Source organism: Passer domesticus, chromosome 1 (assembly GCF_036417665.1).
Source record: "Passer domesticus isolate bPasDom1 chromosome 1, bPasDom1.hap1, whole genome shotgun sequence".
NCBI classification, from domain to species: domain Eukaryota; kingdom Metazoa; phylum Chordata; class Aves; order Passeriformes; family Passeridae; genus Passer; species Passer domesticus.
The window spans coordinates 28099839-28125144 of NC_087474.1; the positions used below are offsets into that span (position 1 = coordinate 28099839).

A 25306-nucleotide genomic window follows, 5' to 3' on the forward strand; every position below is an offset into this window, starting at 1 on the left:
TAATGGGCTTGTAATTGCAATAGGTTTTTAATCAAACTGTCCCTGTCCCTGCCATGCCAACAGAGACTGCAATAACCTCTGCTCCTTTCTTGCTCTGCAAGTTTTGCTGCTCAAGTCCATCTGTGCTTCCCTGCCTGGAAATGCTGAGGAAAGGAGACTGGTCAATTCACCTTAAATAGGCTGCTTGACACGGTACAATGCCCATCTCTGCCAATGCTCAGATACCTCTCAGCCATACTCACAGGTGAGCTATTTTGCATGTAGCATCATAAGAGCTGGTTAATTCCTCGGGAAAAATACCACAGGTCTCCATAAAGAGGTGCAAGGAGGAAGCCATTAGTAGAATACAGCAAGTTTTCATGATCCTATAATACCTAGGACTGTGTTAGCTAAACTCTAACTCTACCACTGAGCTCTCTGGCAAGGAGAAAACCCGGGGAAAATAATACTGAAGAGTAATTCGTCTCTTGTAGCACAAATAATTGATAATTGCTCTTCATTAATAAGGCCATTTATACACATTCTATAGTCCAATTATCAGGCATGATTAACCATAATAAACTATAGGCATGAGACACTCATAGATTTTCTCATGAATAATAGGAATATTGTTAGCAAAGAAAATGTATTCAAGCATATATCTTACTATTGGCCATGAAATCATGAAGACATTACTTTTCTCTTACAGCTATATTTCAGACAAAATAATTAATATATAAAATAAACCCAAAGGTGATCTGACCTTCAATGACTGACTTTGTTCCCAGAAACTTGCCTTTAATTACCTTTAATTTCTTCCACCAATCCCTGATCATCAGGCTTTCCTCTGTTAGACATCACTGTGAAATCTAGTTAATGGTCATGGATAGAAAACTGGGAATACTTGAGGTTCTACAAAAATAAGTACACTGCTACATACCTACACTGCTGCACAATATAACACTTTACCTTCCCTCAAAGTATTTTTTTTTTGCACTGTGATTAAAAGAAGAGCAAAAATAAAATCTTTGCTTTCAGAATGATTAAAGGTAGTGAGTCAGCCATGAGTCATGAGCAGAGAGAAGGTAAAGTGCTGTTAGATCTGAAATCACAAATGCTGCTACGTGAGGCAAAAGAGTAATGCCATTATCTTCAAATAACAGGCTCATGACCTCAATGCAGACAGACAGCAGCAAAAGACATGATCACACTCAGTAAGTTAATAACCTATTCTTTGATCTAAAAAATTGCAGTTCAATTGTCTTACCATATTTTTTTTTCCCGGCAAACATCTATAATTGTAATTTATGTGCTGATAAGTACTTGCATTCAAGGTTTGTGGAAAAAAACATAAGTAGCAGAAAACACCACAAATTCCATAGTGTTAAAATGTTCCATTATTGTCTTTATTAATTTAATCTCTTTTTAATCAAACATTGTTATTACTGGGCTGTATCTAAAATCAGCAGGCTAGAAAATGATCCACAAGAACTGTAGTGGTACATCCTGGAGCAAAGAGACAGTGACAGCTAAAGCATGGTGCTGAAGGGACAAAAAGTAACTACACGGAATTAATAACAAGGAAGCAGGAGAGCAAGTAAAAACTGGGAAAAGGACAGAGCCATGTTACTGGAACGTAAATAGAAAATGAATCATTAGAGGAAACTAGGTAAATATAAGTGAAATAAATATAACAATAACAATGTCTGAGCAGGTTTTTTTTTAATATTAGAAGACATCAGTCTGTTGACTTACAGGAGCAGTAAAGAAAGTAGGCACCTTTAGGTAAGTATTGGCTCTCATCAAATAGAAAATAATAATAAAAAAAGTAAAATATTTATGGATATATAATATAATATACCACTATGTACCTCCACACATAACAAACCTAAGGCAAGAAAGGAGAGGATATTTTACAAAGATGAATAAACACTAGAGCAAGAAAGAGAAAAATGGTGAGAAAGAATAAAGGAGGAAGCAGTAAAAATATATCAAGGGGTGGGGTGGAGAGAATTCATTTTGTATCGCTTTTCTGTGCCAAACCATAAACACAAGGACACTCAGCAGTTCATTCTTACTCAATGTTTCCACATTTTTCTGCTGTTTTCCATAGGTGGGGCAAAAAAGACAAAGAACTGAGCCAAGCTTTCCATTGGCCTTAATATGGAAGTGCTTCTCCAGCATGTGAGATACCTTATTTTTGCTTTATGTTGTGGTTTGTACCTCACTTTCAAATGTGGCATTTTAACACTTGTTTTCCCTATAGAAAAAGAAAATCCTGGAAGTCCACAGTACATCTCTTGTTTGCTTTGCCCCATCCGCTGGGGCTGGAAGGCAGTAGAGCATACAGTGGTGAGGTCTGTGTGTGCTGAGAGTTATTGAGGGTCAGGGCCCCTCAGAGAGCTGGCTTGTGGTCTGCTTTGTTTGAATTCCAAACTGAATTGCTGGTCACACACCAGCAGGGAACCAGGAAACCCAGCAGAACTCTGCCTCATAGGCACTGTATATGCCTGTGCTGGAAACAGAGGTTTTATGGAAAAAAGGTAGACCAAGAATAGTTTTTTTCCCATTCAGCATTAGTAATCCCATGCTTAAAAACCATGAGTCAAGCCTCATATAATCACTGGGGTTTTTTTAAAAGGGAAATGTTTTAAAATATTAGTGATTAAAATCTTGTTTGCCTTTTTAGATTTTGAACTTTGCATAGGTCTTCTTTTCAGTAGGCAAAAATATTTATTTATTGACACAATTTCAGGTGCCAGAGTTTTAAGAAAAACTTCATGTAAGGGCAACATAGTTTACAAAATAGGCAATGCTTTGAGTATTCTCTGAGAGTTACTATTGTTATTGATGAACTACATTGCTAAGACTTTGCTTTTTTTGGTCACAAATTAAAGAGCAAATAAGAAAAATCCAAACAACTCTTACCTTTAGTGCCATGCAGTTTAGTAGTTTCTTATCACACTGCATAAATTCCTGAAATCTCACAGACATTTGGCTGTAAAAAGCTTTAAAATATCTGATCAACTACCCTTTAGGCAATAGTTTGAGCAATGATGTCCTTAATCCTGCAAATCTGAGAGAAAACTGAAGACAACAAAGACAAGAGAAAGTGCCCTGGGTCCTTTATATCTGGTAAGTATAGGTTACAGCTTTAACTGTCAGCATTTATCCAAAAAGTGCTCTGGTTTAGTATACCAGAAAGGATACGGGGTTAGCCACTCAGGAATAAGCAATTGTGCAACTCTGTTACTTTTAATCAATGCACCTCACCAAAACTTGAATTGCAGCAAATATTACATCATTCTTGTTTTCATACAGGGAATGCTCTGCCCCGATCCTGAGGTCAGCAGCAAGTGTTTTGGTGACTTGAATGGTGCAGGGTCAGGTCTCAAGTGACACAGGATTCAGCTGCTTACTTCTGGGTTTTCAGTAACTTGATATTGCTGTGCACACAGTCCAGGAAAGGCCATGTGTAGGGATGTGACTTTACAACAGCTGGTAGGAGTGGGGGGAATTGCTTTTTAACAGTCTTGATGAAAACAGTTCTGTTTATCCACATTCTTCTCCTAAGGTGTATCACTGGGGAGTTTAATAACAAACAAGACCAAAAGGAAGTCTTATGCAATAGTGCAAATTACAAACATTATTTATGAAGTTTCATGCTTGGACATGTGAGGCTAGGCTGTTAGTCTAGAATATTTTTCTTTCTAGTGACCTGAAAGAGTGGTTTACCAAAAGAAAGACAGTTAATTACACAATATCCGTTAGTTCTACATCAATACTTTGTCCTCACACTACTGTCCTCACATAATTCACCTCATTTCACTTCATCCTATATGATTGTTCAATCACACAACATGGTCAAATTATAAAGAAATAAGTTATGGAATATTAAAAACTGAGGGGAGAAGGCTGTCTTATCAAAATATCATGGCAGCAATGAGCATTGTTTGCAGTCTGCATTAAATTAATTTAATTACTTGCATTATATATATTAACTGCACATAATTCAATTCAGTGGCCAACTGGTCTCCAAAGTCTCCTGACTCCTACCCAAACATCTTTGGGATGATTATTTCACTCTTTGCAATGGATATAACGACAGCATAAACTAGATCCAGTAGTGGTGTTAGGTGCCTAAAATATGATATAATTTATATTTTAAAAAATTTGTGACAACAAGTTGAAAGGGATATAGTTACCTAACACAGAGCCACTGAAAGAATGGTGCAAAGGTGTTTCTAAGAGCTTGTCCCTGAAACTTTCTTCTCCAAAAATGGCAAATCCTAGCTTGCAGTCTGTAGCCAAAGGATTGCTTATACATACCTGTGTGATGTTATTGTAAAGCACCAGGAGTCCTAGTCACCCATCATGAGTCTTTTCAAGCCTTCAGTCAAAGGAGCTGTTCTCAGACACTACTGATCAGTATGCAATGGAAGAATGCTGCTCCTCTCCCACACCTTGCTTTCAAACAACCTATACACAATGGCAAGTCCCTGGAAGCAGGAAATTGGGATCTAAAAACCCTTAGAAAAGTGGAAATTGTTTTGTCCTCTGCTTTAATGACTAGGTTATTCTCATCAGACATAAATTATACTTTCCCTTGAAATAAAATGTTAAATTTTTGTCCTGTTCCTGTTTCTTTGAAGGATTTATTTTAATAAGGAAACTGACTTTCAACATGATTCTTTGTTATATTAAACTGACCATATCACCATTACAAATTTGGAAAATAGAGGTGCGCTAAGTTACAGGGCCACATGAGAAGCTGGTAATTTTCTTGTACTTCTGAAATCAGATTCTGTTATTTTTTAAAATTATACATTAAATAACCTATCATTAAGGTTCCGTGCAATCCAAGTATTTTGATGATTCTATTTAAAATTTAGATTATACTATCAAGAGACAGTGCAACAATTTCATATGAATAACATTAGTGTGTTTCTGAAAATTTATTAGAAACATCCCACTCCATGGACAGTGGCATTTATTACAGCTACAGACTGAAAATACGAGTGAATTCAAAGTAGGCTGTCTAAATCTGAGATGTCAGACTGCCATTAACATATTAAAGGAAAATGAAATGGGTAAAAAACCAGAACACAAACTCATTTTTAAATCCAGGTATTATTACTAGTTTGAAGCATCTAAGACAGGATCCATTTTTTAGCTACTTGACTTTAAGCACTTCTAAAAGGCTTGGAGCCAAAAAAAAAAAATTTGGATGACTGTGAGGAAAGAAAAACAACCTAGATCCAGTATTTTTGCCAGTCCTGCTGTTTGGAGACTCCCTCTACCATTTGTATTTAATTTTCCTATCTTAGTATACACCATCTTTCCAACAGCTTCTGAAAGACAAGACGTGCATCTCCCCTGACATCACCCAGCAGGAAACTACCAGAAATTAAGGGCCCAGCCTTGCAAATATATTGTCAGGTGAGTGTCAGTGGGATACCCACGTGTATCCCTGGGTTTGATCACTATGTAAAGTTGGCAACGCAGGTGTATTCCGTAAATAACCACATGTCTGCATTATACAACGCATGCATCAGCCAATTTTATTGAAGATGTTTCAACTCATACTAGGTTAAGTTATTTTATCATGCTGTTTTTAATCATTTTCTTGCCTCAACTACTCATCCTCATGTAGCTGTATGTTATGAACACTGAATTGGGCATGACATAGAGATTCTAGTGTAATTCAATCATTACAGAAAAAATGACATTCACATATGTTAATGTTTAGCCTCAATAAGAAGACAGTCAATCACTTTATACCAGGTTACATCAGATATGATTTTAATTATTCCTCTTGTGAAAAATACTTTTCACATAATATTACTAACAAAATCACTGCAAAAATTAAATTAGTTTTACATGTTTTGAAGAATTTGTAATCCTATGAATGTAAAAATCTATGCTGTGAATCAATATTTTATTTAAATTGGGAAGAAATTTAATATTATTATTTTAAAAATCAAATAAAAATGAATATACTCCCTTATGAATCTTTCAAACTTTCATACAAAAATCACAAATCTCTTGTATCATAAGTAAACTGATTTCAATTCAGCATGATTCATGGTTGATTAATTCCAAGGAACTTAGAAGGTTGTCCTGAAGTGCTGTTTCCACATTTAAGGTGATGTTAAATCTGCTCTTTCATTGGTGTTTATCTTTGAATGAAGTGATCCTCTTCATAATTTGGATTCCCCAGAATGCAGCACAGAGAGAAAACAAGACCTACAACAGAGAATTTACAGTGCGAATGAGAAACATTATATGAGGTTGGTTTGGTTTGTTTTTTTTTTTTGGTTTTTTAAGTTCTATTGATCTGTAAACATAATGAACAGGTGAAAATAGAGAATTTGAGAAAAAAAAAAAAAAAACTAAACAAGAATTCCAGGCATACTAATAAATTCACCTTAGAAAATATGCTTTCTTTTTTCAAATACTCTTTATTATGGACACTCCTGTTGAATTTTGACAAATGAGCTGAAGAATGCTGACACTGTAAGTTGTATGATAAGGTATGAATAACCTTAAAAAGGATCCACAGCAAAAGTGTTCTAATTGCAATTCCCCAACCTGCTGTTTAGGATGAGATATAAGGTAGATTGAAAACAACTTAAAAGTGCAATACTATTTATCTTGTCCTTAGCTCTTTGCAACTTTTTTTTTTTTAATTTGGCAAATTCCTTGAGAGATCTAATAAATTTTTTTTCAAAATTTATTTGCTGAAAACTGCATTAGGATGAGTATGAAAGATTTCAGAATAAAGTCTAAATTAGGTCATAGTTCTGTCTAGAACCCAAAATGGAGCAAGATAAAATGTGTATGCACACGGGTGCATGTAATATTTTGTATCTAACATTTGCTGAAAGAAACTTTTGTTTTTCACATAGAAAAATTTCTCTAACTTGGAAAATTGCAAAATTAAGGCAGTTGTTATTGGTTACTGAAATAAGTGAATTTTTTTTCTGTGAGTAAACCAAAACACTTTGTTTATATTGAAAGGTCATAATGACGTCATTTTTTGCTTGTTAAAAGAAACAGAAAATTTTGACAAGTTATTTTTGAGTCAGGTTGTAATAATTCTTTTTTCAGGTCAATCTGCAATCTAAAGGTGCCAATTTGGAGCTCTAATTTTAACATTAACATAATTTAACATTCAACATTTAAAAATGCATGGCCCAAAGGTCTACTTCTGTCTTTATCTAGACAGTCACTCACTGAAGTACATGGGATCAGAATGTCCAACATAAATAATAAATTATCATAATACCCAAAAGGTACTAATTTTTCACTCAGTGAAGGCAGTGTCTGCTCTGATCCCTCTCAGAATCTTTTTGGGACAGGTACAGGCTTCATGTAATGTGTACTTTAGGTGTACACTATGCAAGTTTAGTAGCACAAGATGAAAAGAGCATAATGTAGGAGTAAGTAAAATTCAAATAAAATACAATTAAAATCCCCCAATTCTCATTCCATTTTTATCAATTTCAATTATTTTCATTGAATGCTTTAATTCTACTTGAGCAGAAGTAGGCTGTCTACTGTGTTTAAAACCTCTGATGATGCTGTTGGCACTGTACTTGTAGTCCTATTTGTAGGAAAAACTCATAAAGCGCTCACCAAAAGATTTTTTTTTGTTAAGAATTTCAGACTTTAGGTATGAAAGATTTAACTTCTTTTTATTTTCTTGTATTATCATAAACACCTTGTAAAGCTGTATAGCTCTATTTTTACAGCTATGGAAAGTCTTTTTAAGCAGTACTGCAGTCACACACTGCATGTTTGGTGAGATTTTTCTATGCGGAGATGCTCTGCAGAAGAAATCTAACTACAAATAACTATCTTTATTTCTGATCTGGCTATTATGCAATTGAGATGAGTGTAAATCGTGATGTACATAAAACGATGACTTACATATAACATGCTCTTACAGTGGAAAAATTCTTTGTCATGCTATCTCCAGAAACAGAACTTATCCACTTGTCATAATTAGTACTTCTTTGACAGAGTAATAAACTTCTTTCATTCCTCACCTCAGAAAGATCACTCCTATTCCTGGAAGATGCATTAAATATAGAACTATTTCATTTTCAGAAGAAGCACATTTAAGCACATTTAATGACTGAGGTGCAGGGCATTCGTAGGGGATTAATGACTGTTGGGAGATGATGATGATCACCTGAAGAAGCACAGCCATGGGCCATTAAGCCCCAGGAAATGTCCTCAGCTAAAGAAGGTTATTGCTATTATAGGATGAAAATGAACAAAATATCTTGGGTGAATTTCTGTTTTTTAAATGAAGTGATGCAGTTTCTTCGTTCTTAATTAAATTCTTCACTGTGAATTTCCTAAAGCATGCAATCAATGCTTGTGGGGGAGTATTTTGAATTGCAGTTATTATATCCAGAATGGAAAATCACATACTACACACTGTGGATCTGCAAAACTAGTTTGGCTTCAATACCATAAAATATATCAATTCTATAAAAGTATTGAGTGACTGCCTATCAATGTCAGGACTGCCAATACTTGATGGAAATAATGCATTCAGGAAACAATAATGCTGCAAGGTTCTGGGAGGTGGAGGGGCTAAGAAAAACCCAAACATCAGGATAAAAAATTAAGAGGCCACATCCTTGCTTGCATGACAGCAATTCTGGCTGTCTGTACTGCTGTAATGCTGACCTGCCCTGAACAGAGCCAGCTGTACGGGGCTACCAAGCAGAAACTTGCTGTGTAGGCTGGAGTTCAGTTTCTTTTGATTACTGCTACATATTTTGGAGTTACAAGGCCTGACCCACTTGAACGAATCCTGCAATCAGGTGATGTCAGGAATGGAAAGCTGAGACGATACGTGCCAGAACTCTGAGCAGACAATAGTGTGGGCAGCAGGAAGCAGCAAAAGAGCATTCCACCAGGCAAGCTGAACTATAGTTGACCAGTATTTTTCTAATGCCCTTGGGAAAACATATTTCCTGAATCCTATGTGCAGATATTCTGTATTTTCTACTCAACACTCTGACATGCGAATGGGTTAGGGTTTTTTTTCATTGTTTGGCTTTGGGTTATTTAACTTCCTAAATTATTTTCGCAGAAATACTCATTCCTTCTTATATTGTCCAAAGCCACTAATATTTGTCCTTTGATAAAAATATTCACATACTGGTTTCACAATTCATCTGGTTTTGAAATAAAAAGAGAGAATTTAGTATTATACCTTTTTCTTTTTTACACTGAACAAAGCTCCTCCACCAACAATATGATATAAGAACAATAGTTTCACTTCTGCCTTAAAATGAAAAATTACTGTGGACAGTATTCATATATGGAAGAAGTCTAAAAGCAGGATTTCTCACAACCCTATATTTAGCTAAGTTAAATGCAAACTTTTTGCCACTTTAATATAAACACTTGTTACATTTACCTGTTCAAGTAACTACAGATTAATTATAGACTGTCCTTTAGACTGTTGGAAGAGCACAAATATTTACATTACCTCCTTTCATATAGTCTATTTCCACACAGCCCATATTCTCTCCCTGAATTGTAGAAATGCAAATAACATTATTCACAAGAACAAAGATGGCTTAACTAATGGATTGACTGCAGGACTGAGTCTGCTCTTCACAGGAAATTCCCACTGGAGCAATCGAAGTTTATTAGGCTGTAAAGTACTTTAAAATCATTAGCTGAATTCAGGCACCCACTTCTGCATGATTAGCTTTGTTGCTGAACACTAATGTTGTTTTCTGCCATTTTCTCTTTTGTAATGTCTTTGTATATCTGAGATGCCTAGACATGATGTCTTTCTCTTCTGCAGATTTCATCTGGATAGAATTAGAACACTTTAGACATTGGTCTAAAAATGTAGACAAATATCCAAAGATAGTTCTGCTTTAAGGAGGGGGAAGAGTCTCAAACCACACCACCTCAGATCCTTTCCAACCTAAATCATTCAATGATTCTCTGACATTTCTCAGATTCTGCCCAGACATGTTTGCACCAAATTTTGCCGCAGAGACAATCTGCAACTGTTATTCACAACTTCTGGGGTACAACATCATATGAATGGGCTTATTACATTGTATTCTCTGAATACCTCTGTGCTGGATAACATATTCTTAGCTCTGGAGAGGGCTCAGGAAGATCAGTACATCCATACATTTAATTAAGTTTGCTGTTCACATCATAAAGTGGATCTGATACTGGAAAATATGATAAACAATTAGTCCTCTCAATGTGATGCTAGAGTAGTTTAACTGATACTAAACATGATTAAGGCTCTTTTTATGTTCTTTACATACAAATTTTGACATGGCTTCTTCACAGGTACAAGACATAAGTTCATACCATCAATAGTAATGATAATGTAATTTTTAGACTTCGTCTGAGACTCTGTCTGGACTGTGTCTGGGTAATGTCACTGTCCTTTCAAACTAAAGACGGAGATCATAAACTGATACAAAGGCTGAAGGCTGAAAATTTTCTAATTAATAACAAAATGATTGAGCAAACTACTCCAGTTTTCACAAGTGCCCAAATGATGCATTTTTCACCAATGCCATATTTTTTTCCCCATTTCTCTGCAGATGACTGTTACAGGTGCTGAAATACACAGAAGATATGGAAAATTTATGTCTCATAAGTAGGGGAAGATGTTTACTATTTCTGGAAGTCAGGATTTGGATAACAAATGCATGTATCTTCATTCTCAGTACAATGTTTGGAGACGAGCAGTCTGAGGCTAGTAGAGAAATGCCATAACATTCGTAGCAAATCCAAAAATCACTAATCTTGTACAGTGCGCAGACCAAGAAGACTGCACTTTAAAAAAAGTTGCAATAATAATAGATGGAAAGAGAAGCTAGGAAACAGAAAGGTACTTCCTCTGTGTAATGACTCTCTTATACTTGGAAATATATGCAGAAGAAAGTGGGAAGCCAATTTTTCTCTTTTTTTGGTTTAAGAACGGTGGATACAAGGGAACAGGGAGAGCTACAATAGCAGTGGCTTCACAGCTTTTGTTCAGGATTTCGGTAAAAGCAGCAGATGTTTGGAAATTCTCCATAAGGGCTCATGATACGCCATCAGACTACTGGTGCAGCAGGGCTCACAGATCCAGCATGCCCCTGACCTAGAACAAGGTGTGTATCTGATGTCCCTGCTCACTGCAGGGAAGGTGGAACCAGACTATCTCTAGAAGTCCCTTCTTAGCCTAGCTATTTTATAACTCTATGATTAAGACTCTGTTGGCACACACAGGATTTAGCCAAGTATTTTCAACACCCTCAAAGCATATTGATAGTTCACTCAGAGTGGCTTCTTCTTTTATTACATATATCATTGGTTTTATACTTCAGTATTAAAAAATAATAAGAAAACAATAGGGAAGAGATATATACACCTCCTTTTCCTTCTGTTAAATGTTTTAAACATTCCTTCTTTTATTAAAATATGGTCTGAGACTCTAAAGCTAGATAAGGCATGAAAACATAGGCTGCAAAAGCCCAAATACCTTAAAAGGCTTATATTACCTACCTAGAAAAGACAAAGAAAGATCTGGAGAAAGAATATCTATTTCTCAGCTGCTTTCACAGCTGGACACATCCCCAGTACGAAATCAAGTGCACTGCAGAGATGCCTGAGCTAGCAAGCACATAAGCTGCAAAATCTCAGCACAGCACCAGCTTGACTCTGTCTTTCCTGGCATTGCACACAAGCTAGTAAGTCACATTCCTCAGTTAAATACGTGGGGATTTTTACACAGGCAGTGCTATTGCAGTTATATTTAGACCTAAAATGGCTTATGTGCAAGCAGCATGTTATCTGGCATCATGTCGTTCACTCAGGAGAAGCCAGTCCCCTGCCTCTCAAATTGCTTGTGCAGATAAATGTATCCTGTTGAACTGTTACCTACGATTTACTTTCTCTCTCGAGTCACAGAATAATCCACAACCTAAGCACCAGGATTAGGAAGATTTTACCTCATTCCCCAAAAGACAAAATTAGTTACTGAAGTGGGAAGCTTTCCTGTCAGTCATATGAATAGGAATTCCAAAATATGTTAATAATTATTAAATCTTCACCTTGTGATGAGCTAATGCAAGCTGGAGACAGTATCAACATCATACTCATTAACATGAATATAAACTCTGTATTCCTTTAGTATAAAATTTGTCTTATAGTATTTTATTGAAACATCTGAGAATACTTTCCACAGGGTTACCTAATTCCATCTATAAATTTCTTAATCATCCTAAAATGTTTATCTATTTCAAGTTGACCTTAAAGTAAAACCATGTTAAAGAGAAAAATCCTTTTTTATAATTTAAAAACATTTAAAAATAACTTCTGAACCAAGCCTGTTTCATAGTTTTGCAATTAATTTCCAAAAAAATAAATGTAGTGTTTAGAATATATCTATCATCATCTGAGCTTAAAAATTTCATAAAACCTGTGAACAAAATTTACAATTCTAGAGCACAACAATATTTTAGAGTTTCTTTCATATTGCTTTAGTTTTATTTGTGACAAATAGCTCTGAAAAACAAGTTCAAAGATCAATAATTTCAGAAGACCTTAATTCTGAATACCACTTTTGTATTTTAAATGTTACAAATTTTTCCAGCCTCAATTTAGCCCCAAATTTGAGAAACTATAGCCATAGAAATTTTCTCAATTATTTTATGAGATCAACAATTAAATTAACATTAAATCAACAATTAAAAATAAGGCTTTCAGAGAAGTTAACAAAACTGATGATAAAACAAAATAAAAAACAGCCAACCAGTAAACATACCTGTTTAATCTGTTGCAGGCTAAGAGGCCAGATGAGATTGAAAGAGTTATTGAGCCATTCATTGCAGAAATGAAACATGTGAGATAGTCTTTCGCAGTTTGGCTAAAGTTGTTGAATTTATTATCTTAAACATTTAAACAGGAGTTGTATCTATTGAGATGAAACATCTCATTTACTTTCACACCTGCCAGCAGCTGTAACATAATTGCATACACCCCACTGCATCACTTTTACCTCAAACACTTCTTCCTCTAACTTGTAGGGTTAAACAGACATCTGCAAAGAAGCATTTCTCTTCACAAGATATTATTTAATTTATATGTAAAGATCAGTTTAATCTTCTTTATTAAAAAAATAAAGCTCATTTTACTTTAACTGATAGATTACTGCACAGATCTTACATTTTATCAAATTTATATTGTTCTCTTAGGCTTAAATAATTGAATGCTTTTAAATTCAGTATTCTAAGTGAGAAAGGCTGTACATATATATAAGAGTAAGGGTACATTTTTCCTATGGTCATGGCTGTAAGCAATGTTTAGGTACCATACTGCTTAATCCTGCTTTGAAGAAAGTTTTACTCAAAAGATGGGACAAATTAAGTTGAAGGAGCAATGCAGAAGGGGGTTCTCCTTTATGCTTTTATCCTAGTTTGAAAATACAGGAAAATTACAGCTACAGGGAAGAAAAAAGACAGTTTGAACATGGAAGAAAAACTGCTAAACACAACATTCCAGAATTTGGACAAGATGGTACCTGTCTGTGTAATATTTTCCAAAGAGGTATCTACAGACATATTCCAATCTCTTTAATCCTTTAATTTTTCAGTTTAATACAATACTATACTGAAGCAATGCAGTGTCCAATCTCTCCATCATTATCAGGCATAAAATATTCTTTGTTTCGATATGGATGCCTTCATTTCAGAGTGTAGCTGTAGTGCACAGCCACCCTGGCAGGTGGTGAAGAGAACCAAGAGCGCTCTGTCAGTTTAAAGAGCTCTGACAAAGGTGCTGCAAAGTGATCTCCACTCACTGGTACACTAAATATCCTCTTGAGAGAAGGCTGACTAGCTATGAGCTCCAAAATGGAAATTTTTCCATTGTATGTGGAGAAAAATATTAAAAAAGTAATCCCAGCCTTTAAGTATAACCCACAGACATTAGATCACTGATGGGAAAAACTTTGCTGCAGATGTTGAAAAGACGTGATGGGGAAAAGCTGGCTTCTGTGACTAATGGCAAATGTGAAAGAAAGGATTAAGAATGTGCAGAGAGGGATAAAACAATTGAGTGACAAGCAGAGAGGATTTCCAGTACAGTGAACAAACACCAGAAAAGTATTCAAGACAGACAGGGGAAGATCAAGGCTAAAAGTCATTCTAGATGAAGATTGCTCTTAAAGCCAACATGTCATAAAGAGAAAGTAATCCTTTAATTGAAAAATGGAGAACACAGAAGGCTGTTCTCAGTATTAAAAAAATCAAACCAAATCAACCAATTTCTGAATGAAGGAAATGGGTCAATATTCATTGATACCATAAAGGAAAGAGCTTGCCATGGAAGGCACATGTCCACATTAAAGATGGAACACAGCGATCCTGCTGGCCAGCCCTCTTTTGAGGCTAAAGGCAATAAACTGTGACTGTTTTTAAGTTCACAGAGAAGAAAAATATGCTGTGGTTGATCCAGCCCTCTGTCCATTCCTTTACATGGAAAAGTAGATGTCCTGGCTGTTGGCTCTTTTCTCTGCTCTCAAGACTCTTCCTGGGGTGTGGTCTGTTGTTTCTCTTATTGCCTGGGGAAACTCCCATTTATTCCAAAAACTCATCATCTTTCAATTATATAAAAGAAATTGTTATTGACATTAACCACAGATGCATTCAAATGAGCTAAATCATTCATATTCCCTCTTATTATGTCAAGCCAATACAGTTGTACTGTTTAATTAGGCCAGAGGAAAAAAAAAAGCCTCATGGAAGTAATCTATGTGACTTTTTAATAGGAAAACTAGGGGACTATGGTCCAAATGAGACTTCTGTATGGTAGGTGCAGAACTGAGTTGGAGAAGAAACACCCAGAAAGGAAGAATTAATGATTGCATCACAAAATGAAAGAAAAACCAGAATTTGGATGAAAAACTTTTCCAAAACATTAAAAAAAGCCAAAAATTTAAATATATCTCTTTTCTTCAAAAATGTGAGATTCATAATAGTTTTTTAAAAATCTGGAGATACTGAAGAAAACATGTAATTGAGTAGAGATGAGAGGTACTAGAGAGAAACCAAATACACAAATATTTTGTGAGAAATAATCACTAAGGAGGAGTATATAAGAAAAAAGTTGGAGTTAGAGTACTTCACAAACAAAACATGTCTTAAACTAAAATGCTGATACAAAAAGATGTCAGTATCAATGTGAAAGATATTAACAGAAGCATTTATATATAATTATTATATAACATATATAGGTTACCATGTCATATTATGTTTTATATATGAATTATACAAAATAAGCATTTAATGTATTGATTCAGCTGACTGAAAGGTGGTGAAGTCTTTGGGGAGACATAGATAAGCTGGATATAATTATGAAGTAGACTACAAGAATTATAGAAAGGTTTAGAAAAATGGACCTGTAGGAAAGCTTGAAACATGCATTCTTCATGCTGTGTATTCTTGAGAAAACAAACAAAAATACTCAGGAGGGGAGTAAGATCAATCTTTTGACATGTAAAAGACTAACACAAAAAGAAATTATAATAACTAGTGCTTAGGGTAATGGAAACAAAACCCAAGCCTTTTCTAACTAAATTTTTCATTAGATAATGGGTGGTTTAAGGATGGTATAGCATTGGAATCAGCTATGTATGGAAACTGGTCTGTAAATGGTTAGACAGGCAGTGTCAATGTGTAGCTGTACTTGAACTTTCTCCAGTGCAGGATCTCTGCCAGTTTGGTATTTCTGTTTTTTCACAATGAATACAAAAGCACTCTCCACCTCTAAATAACTTTTTCTCAGATCTACTTTGCCAACAGTGGTTAATAAAGATATGTCTGCTTGACACGGGGAGCAACCATGACTTAGCAACTATTTTTTTTACAATAACCAACTTTGTGCAACATTTCACCAATTTCAGTCTCAGATGTGGTTGTCACCTTAGTAAAAGTATGAAAAGCAGAATCTGATGTTTCTTTCCACCACCGCCTTCCCCACTCAGTTTCTGGCATTGAATGTGGCTGAACCTGCTTCCCATCAGAGAAGTCACAGGACTATTATATTCAGAGATCAGCTTGCATTGCCTCTTCAGACAATAGCTGCAAAGGCTGATGGCAGAAGCATGAGCTAATTCCCTCCTATTTCACACTCAACATACTTTACACTAAAGCCACAGGATTGCATAGTAATAATAATTTGCCTTTAAGACTGAAAGAGTAATCAAGTAATTATGGTAAAAGCCTGGAATGCTGGGCTATTCAATCTGCATACTTCGCCATAGATTATGCAGCATAGAGCAAGACAATTAGTCTCTGTAGTTTCTTAGCTGCAAAAAGCTGGTGACTCTGTTTCCCCAAAAAAGAGTTACTTTCCAATCTCTGTTTTACTAAAATCCAAAATAGTTTCATTTACTACAGCAATTTCTGAGAAGACAGAAATTTCAAAAAGACATGGATTTGGCCTTCTGTGTTTTTATTCTGACAACCCTCATATCAATAATCATGAATCATTTTTTTGTTTTTTTAATCTCAACAACGTTCTTGGATAAATACAACAGACATCCTTAAGAATCAGATAATTGCATGCATTTCTTATGTCGCTCCAACTATTGAGCAATCTTAGTTCCATAAATCATGGTGCTGACCACATGAAGAGCTAAAAATGGTGTGAGAATTTCTGTCTCATGATTATATCGGTTTTTAAAAGTCACAAATCATAGTAATATGAACAATGGCAGAGTGTTGGAAAAAATACCAATCCAGGCTTCAGTTTTATAGCAACACATCCTTTTCTAGTTCTAAGGTTTTGGGTTGGGTTTTTGTTTTGAGGTTTCTCCACTCCCTACATTAAACCCTGCATTAAAAACCATGTTGTGCCCTGAATATGCTCGTCTTGGAAAGGCTATTTGGTATTGTTGTATTTGTATGTCAAAGGGAGGACTGAAGTCTCAACAATTGTTAACCTCTCCCATGGTGAGCTAATAAAAGGTCAGAGACCCACATGTGGCTTGCAGCCTGGGGAATTTCTCTTGGTGTTCTGCCAGGGATGGGACTGCCTGAATGATTTCTCTCATAAGTTTTAAGCCATAAACTGCATCCTACTTGGCTTGCTGTGCCAAAACTGGACCCAAGGGTATCCAGAGTCTTTGCTGATGGAAAAAAATGAGTGCTTCCTATGGAAGCCACAGATGTTTTCCTGAGAGAGAGAAAGAGAGAGAGAGCACACAGATGCTCAAATATTTCTCTACTTTCCACTTCTGACTACCTGTGCTGGCAGTAGTTCCAAGAAATGGGGAAGACAGAGGCAGGCATCCAGCTGCTTTCAATAAACCTTGGCAGCACAGGTACTGAATGCCTCAACACTGAAAGCGTTCAAAACTGATTTTTTTTTTCTGGATCTCGAACTATGAAAATGTGAAAGCATGTGAGGAGCTAGTGCTCCTCACCTTCTCATTCTGAGCAGAAATTTAGTGAACAGGATAATCACCCTAGATATGAAAGCAGAGAATTTTTAACTGTTGAAAAGATATCATTTATGGAAGGGGATGTCTGTATGAATATAAATATATACATGCATAGACATTCAAAAGGATATATAAAATACATATATCCCATGCATTTACTAGAAAGATTTGTTTCTTTCATCAGACAGTAGGCTGATTGTCACAATATGGATTTGATTTTGCATTGTGGGGCCATAGTTATCCCCAGTGTAACTCTGAAGTCAAAGAAAACACTTATGCAAAGTTATAACTGATTTGACCCAAAATTGTATTTACATCAGCTACCTCACAAATTTCATTAAAGTTAAATCACATTAGGATGAAGCTTATGATACTGTTTAGTAACTGTTTAGTAGCTATTCATACCTGCCTTTTTTTTTGCCTATACATATTGACGTCCAAAGATTCTTTCATGGTACACTTGATCAAAAGTCTGTGTTTCAGTTCTGGACAGGATACAAAGGTGGTCTGAAACTTTTATACTGCCACTGTTCAACACTTTCCCCCAGTTCTACCTTTTGAAATATTACATAAGTATTTCTTAAATGGGATTAATTAGTTCTGTTAAAACACAGTAAATAAGTGGAACTAATAAGTAGAAACTGAATAGCAGATAGCTAGAGGTGATAAGTAAAGAGCAGAACAGCACATCTATAAGACTGCAAACCTGGATTGAATGGTTATTCATTGCTCAATTAATCAGCAGAAGCACTCAGAGTTAAGCTTACAGCTCACCAGTTTATTTGCTTATTATAAGGACAGCTCTATACTTCCCATTCATAGCTGCACACCTGTTTGCTACCTGCAGTGCCTGCCCCTCCTGTTACAGCCTTTTTTCCTATCAAGTGGAAAAACATCTGTCTATCAACAAGGGAAGTAAGCAGACGAATACTGATGTCTGCAAAATCTTTGGGAAAGTGCTTTGGGAAAGAGTAGCTCTATAAAAGTGCTAATTTTCCCAACAGACAATCAAAAGGGCATTCTCTCCAGAAGAATGAGTTCTCTCCATCTGAATGATGTTCACACATCAGGTTGCTTGAACACCCACTGACCACTCTTCCTCAGAGTGAACCCTCTCCACCCAATTGCTCATCAAGACCTTCAAGACCTTTCACTTACATTCAATCTTCCACATTTTTTAGGTTTTATATCTTGATTGCTACCTAGGCATCAGACACCTTTTTATACATCAGCTCAGGAATCAAAGTATATTGCAATATTCTTGCTCTTAAAGACAAGCTGCTCTCCTAGCCAGTACAGAGCAACAGCTTTGGCTTGACAGCTTTCACAAAGGTATTGTTGTTGGGTGTCTGAGTGCTCCTTCAAACAGAAGGTTTACAGCTGGTGAAGCCAAGTCCAACATGGAAGATAAAATATTTCTAACGCATAAGGATAAGGGAGAGGTCTTCTCTAGGTTGTGATCTCATAGCTTAGCCATATAGGCTTGATAGAAACCACCAGCAAGATGGATCATGTATGAATCCTTCTAGGAAAGAATGAGAGGAATAAAGTGGTTTTACTTGACCAAGCCATGAGAAGTCAGCAAGTCTGAGCTTTTAAGAAAGTCATGCATTTGGAAAAAGAACTACTGTATCTAAACTACACCTTGCCTAAAACTCTTCAAACAGGGAAATTGTTATGGGAATTTTGCTCCCTGTATTATGCACTGAAGTTTGATTCTATCATGTCTTACTCCTTTGCAACTCATATATTGCACTTCCAAAATCATCAGTGCCTGACCTTTCTGCTTTCTTGTCCCATAATTTTTAAAATAGAAACTAATACTCCAGTAGTTAGAAAGTGAGCAATCATCTATTTTTTTTCTCCAAACTAATTGACGGAGGTTGCTAAAAAGTCAGGTGTCTGCCCAAGATAAAGTATCCCTTTGCAACAATAAAAATCAATCCCTAGCTACCTATTTAAAAGTAATAATTAAACCATTTTCAATTGTTCATTAAGAATCAAAGCAGCTTTTCCAAGGACTAATTAATCTAGGTAATTGTTTATCTCTAGTTTTAGTTAAACTATTTACAATATTTTGCTCTGCTAGCCCTTTTAATTTTTTCTACTTCTAAACTCATTCATAATGAATCCTTTCATATTTACTGAAATTATCCTCCTTTTCTACATCCTTCAAGCTTTCTCAGAATAGAAGGTTTTTGCAGTTACATATCAGCCATATCATTTTTTCAGCAGTACTATACAAACACCAAACACATTGTTTTTTTGTATAAGCCTGCATACTTAAATAATCAATCATACAGAAATATGAAAAACAAATGTGTTATCACTGTAATTACTAGAGCAAGAGAATGAAAGGAAACAGGATTACAGAAGTGTAGACACAGTTCTGACAAATTCATACTACATATATATATATATACCTATGTGATATAAGAACTAATCTTACAACCCTTACTCACAAAATAATCTTACAGAAGTCTATAGGAGGACACACATTAAAAATACAGCATTAAGCCTGAAAATCTGAAAGAAATAAATTCTTTTCCAGCAATGAGAACAAATATTACACCTTAAAAAATTATGTCCAAATGAGTAAAATAACTCGATTATTATAAGATAATCTTATAGAATAATCACAGGTACATCTGTAGTGATGATAGATAATGGAATCTGAGGAGAGACTAGTACAGACAACTTGGAATATGGCTTTGAGTCTTATGATTGTTAAAGAAAATACTGTCAGATACCACAAGATTAGTCTATCTTAGGAATTTACTACTGATTTCATAATGACGCCATCAGAGAACAGCTCCTTTATTTGTGAATAAAGGAGAAACTAACTGAAAAAGTTACTTAAAAGCACCTCAACCTGCCGCCAATCACAGAAAAAGAAATGAGCAAGCTACCTATAGATTCAAAAAAAATTTATTGCAGTCAACACTTTTATGTAAATGCATTTAGGAACAGAGACAAAAGTGAAGAACCAAACAAATCTAAACATAGACATGTTTCTAAATAGACAACCATGAGTTTTCATTAATAAACCCACAAAATTATGTAATTTAGATGCATAGGTTTGTTCTATCTGTAACTAGCAGCTTTCTGTGGGACTCCCTCACAGGGCTGCTTCTAATCCACAGATGAGGACCTGGATTAATTTGCTTTACTGTGCTCATAGGGGTATGAGCCATGCTAAAATACTGAGTAAGTGGAACATGAGGAGTGACTCCTAGACATTCTCTTCATCCACACAGGGTGAGCTGGACCTAGTATCTTCCAAAAGGCTGCAACAATGGTAAAGGCCACTTTCTGATAGTATTTGATTTCCAAAACAGGCTGTGAATGGGCTTCTTGTTAAGTTGCTCTCCCACACACATTCATAACCAGAACATGTAATAACTGAAAAGTGAAAAATTTATTCTTCGTAGTTTTTGTAATTTTGCCCAGTGGTTTGTCAGTTTTACAAATTTCAAGTCTGTTGATTCCTATGTGAATTTATACTCAGTAAATATAATTGTCTGGAAAATTTGAGATAGTAAGAAGTAGCATTTATTTATATATCTTTAATATAACTGACCAATTTACGAGTAAAAAGACATATGCAAAACCAATTAGACCTATATTAATGATTTTATCTCCATAACTCCATATTCTCTTTATGAAGTACTGTGCTGAAACATAATTTAAAAACCAAATCAAATAAGAATTCCATTCTGATGGTGTAAAACATTAACCAGGGAATTGTAAAGAATGTGCGCTTCATTAAAAATGAAATAAAATTTGTAGTATTACACATATAATCTGGAATTATGAAATAATGGTAAAGACATATATCTATCATTATTCTGTCAAAATGCACTGAGACTCATGTGGGATTGATACAACTGAAGCCTATTACTGAGATGAGGAGAGGAAGAATTTAGCAACCTAAAAGACCTAACTCTGGATTTGAGTATGCTTTCTTGGATGTTTTAGTATTAAAAAAAAAAAAAAAAAAAAGCAGTTGACTGTCTTGAGTCCAGTTGAGCTCATCGGGTCCATCAGGTCCAATACAATCCTTTTTATATAGTGGCAGCCAGGCAAAAAAACCACACAGGTTTAACAGTACCCAACAATGCTGATTCTCCAGCTGATATAATCAGATGGAAACTTACAGCTTTGTTGTTGAGTTGGAACAACTGCTGAGTTTTTTGGCATAAATATTTAATTCTCTTGGAAAAACTGGCTGCTCATAGCTTTGATAGACATACTCTTTTCTTGGTAAAAACACCTGTATAAATGTCTGGTCACAGAAAAAATGGTGGAGTTATATCCAGCTGGTAGACAGTCACAAGTGGTATTCCTCAGGTCTCAGTCTTTGGGTCAATTTCATTCCATATTTTTATCTTTATCTGGGTAAGGGGACCGAGTGTACTCTCTGTCTCTTTGCAGATGACACCAAGATAACAGGCAGTGTTTGATCTGTTTGAAGGCAGGAAGAGTCTGCAGAAGGATCTGGACATGCTTGATTGATGTGATAAGACCAACTGTATGAGGTAAATCTTCAAGAAAGCAAAGTGCCAGAGCCTGCTGAGTCACAACAACTCCAGGAAGCACTACAGGCTGAGGGCAGAGTGCCTGAAAGTGTGCCCAGTAGAAAAGGACCTGTTGGGCAACACCTGGGAGTCTTGCCCACAGCTGGCTGAATATGAACTATCAGTGTGTCCAGGTAGCCAAGAAGGCCAATGGCATCCTGGTATGTACAAGCAACAATGAGGCCAGCAGGACCAGGGCAGTGATTGTCCCTCTGTACACAGCACTGGTGAGGCCACACCTTGAATTCTGGGTCCAGTCTTGGGCTCCTCTCTACACGAAAGACATTGAAGTCTGTGAGCGAGTACAGAGAAGGGCAAGAGAGCTGGTGAAGGGTCTGGAGCCCAAGTCCTAAGAGAAGCAGCTGAGGGAGTTGGCATTGTTGGTCTGGAGGAAGAAGAGGCTCAGGGGGAACCTTATTTATCTTTACAGCTGAAAGGAGGATGTAGTCAGGCATGGGATCAGTCTCTTCTCCCAAGAGACAAGCAGTAAGACAAGAGGAAATGGCCTCAAGTTGTACCAGAGGAGGTTAGATTGGGTATTATTAAAAATGTCTTCCCCAAAAGGGCTGTCAAGCACTGGAACAGCCTGCCCAGGAAAGCAGGGTTTCACCATCCATGGAAGTATTTAAAAGATATGTGTACGTGATGCTCTGCAGATGGGGTTTAGTGTTGGACTTAGCAGTGCTACATTAACAGTTGGCCTCCATGACCCTGGACATTTTTTCCAACCTAACTGATTCTATGATTTTATGGACTGAGACTAAATTCCTATTTCTCAAGAAATAGCAAGCAGGCAAGCCACTCTACCAGTGGTCACTCAAATAAAGCTCTGAGTCTTGCCATAGGTTGCCATACAGAGGAAAGAGAAGATGTGCAATGTGCCATCACCAGGGCACATATGGTAGAAGAAGCACCCTTCGGAAAGAATCAATGCTTGTCTCACAGATGAACTACAGCACAAGGAAGATTATTTACTTGTATTGAGTCAGTAATATCTTCTTAAAGAGATAACAAAAAGCTAACAGGTCAGCAACATCTGCATGTTGGTATAAAATCCCTGTTAAGCTTAGAGAAGTTAAAAAAATAGGCTCTTGGGACATATGATAAATAAACATATAAAGCCCACTTGCCTCTTCCCCAGAACAGCAGTAGAACCCTCATAACTTCATTTTTGCTGCCCTCCTAAGGCAAATGCTCCTCAAACACTGATGGTTATGACTCTTATTTTTTTCTTTCCATTGTTACACTTGACATCTTGCTCTTGCACCAAAAATTGCACCAGCAACAGCCTTAAAATAAACAATAACCCCCTGCTGGTTTTAGTTCCTCTTCAATCACTTTATCTTGTCACTCAGCCTGGCCTGGCATTCCACCTGTTGTAGGACCTACATGCATGCATGTATCCTGTGTGAGACTCTTACCCCTCAAATGCCCAGTTCCTGTCTTGGACAGCTCACATTGGACCAAATCTATCAACGTGTGGATAGTGGTAACACACTCAAATGAATTATGGGGCAAAAAGTTCAGAAAGAATTTTCAGCCAATGAAAACATAATAAGGATTTATATACTCACATCTTTAAACTGCTTTATAAGGGATATGTTGTCTTTATATAGGGGAAAAAATATACCTTTATATTGGTATGCCACTGAAAGCTGAGCAGAAAACTGTGACTAAAAACTCAGGTTGTGTTAAAAGACCAAAAACCAAACCAAAATAAAACCCTGGACAGACAGAGAATGAATTGCAAATGAGGAGCTTACAGATAGGATATAATTTTCTCTAACTAGGGCACTAGAAGACAAATACGAGTATAAAAAGTCCCCTGTATGTGAAGGGAACATGATGGATCAGTTTGGAACTTAGACTGTTATCCTTCTCAGTTATTGTAGTGATGACAACATGATATACACACACTCTCCAGAAATCCATTACCTATATCAATTCCACAATAACAAGCACAAATGTACAAGAGTTTTATAAGATTAGGGTATTAGAAACATCACAGGAAGAACTTTTGGAAACAAGTTTGGTTTTTACAGTGATAAGAAAACACACAAATATTTTGTCCAGAAAAGCCTACAGAACACAACAGAAGCTAACATATTTCCTCAAGTACTGTGCTAAACTTTAGTCTGTAATAAAATCAGAAAATCTACAACACTTATATAGAACAGAAACATCAGGGAAGCCATGGTGACACTCAAAGAAGTACACATAAATGGGATTACAGTTCCTAAAATTCATGGGTGCATAAACCAGCTTTTCTCTTTATGTTCTTGCTATAATCTAATAACACACTGCTAAACAGAACTAGATTTTCCATGTCAGAGTTTCTGAAATGACTAATGTAGCCTAGAGTGTGCCTTGGAATTTTCTAGAAGGAATATATTCTAAATTATAGAGCATTATAGTCGAATTTTGTCTTTTTTTTTTTAATTTGCATAAATTAATTACTCCTTGGAGCATTTGTGTGGTTTCTGTAAATGATTGTCTGGCCTCGTAAAATTATCAGTCCTGTCCAAATGATGGACAATTTATGTTAAACACAAATAAAATTACCACTTTGGTAATCTAAACTTTTGATCCTCTCAGTTCAGTATTTCCAAGCTGTCCCTGTGACCTGTTAGTTTGTCTGCATTGCCACCTGGAGGGCCTCTCAGCAAAGTCAGGTTCCTGACTGAATTCCTCCGGTGAGATTCGGTGATAACACCCCAGGACTTAAAACAGCCTCTCGTGCCACAGGGGGAGACCTCACCGTGGTTCCCACTGCCCCCAAGCCCTGGAAAGTGCTGAGATAGCCTGGAAAATGTCTAGAAGACTAAGCAGGTCCATGCTGCCTTGTACTTTCCTGTACACACTAATGATTAAATTAGTTGTGTTAATTGTGAAGGTCTGACACTGGCTCAGTTAGAAACCACATATGAGAAGCTGAGGAAATGAGACTACAGCTCCTTGAAAGACAAAGACAAAATGAAGAATTTAAATTCTCCAGTTCAGTTGCACTACCTAAAATTGTGGCAAATAACTAGGAAAAAAAAGTCAGTCAAGAACTTGGGCCATTTTAAAAAAAGACAAACAAAAACAAACCTCTACTGATTAAATACAGAGAAAATGGTACCCAAAACACATAATATTTGGGAAGGATAATAAGATTATGCTACTTCAAATGACTGTAAAGACAAGTCCTTTATAATAACCAGAGATAGAAATTTGTTTTAAAATAATGCAAACACAGTAACTTTGTAGAAAG

The 25306-nt window shown here is 36.1% G+C and overlaps 1 protein-coding gene and 1 long non-coding RNA gene across 2 annotated transcripts in view; one reads left to right on the forward strand and one right to left on the reverse strand.

Annotated features, from left to right (window-relative positions):
• Positions 1-1109: 1109 nt before the first annotated feature.
• Positions 1110-23696, forward strand: LOC135295581 (uncharacterized). Its single transcript, XR_010357709.1, has 4 exons — positions 1110-1193; positions 2093-2163; positions 5328-5418; positions 21911-23696. It is a non-coding gene; the product is annotated as an uncharacterized LOC135295581 (long non-coding RNA).
• The window catches only part of AGMO (alkylglycerol monooxygenase), a 184596-nt gene continuing 164804 nt past the window's right edge, over positions 5515-25306 (reverse strand). Inside the window, exon 13 of the mRNA XM_064411330.1 lies at positions 5515-6225. Coding sequence (XP_064267400.1) covers positions 6145-6225 — 81 coding nt within the window. The 3' untranslated portion in view covers positions 5515-6144. The remainder of the gene's footprint in view (positions 6226-25306) is intronic.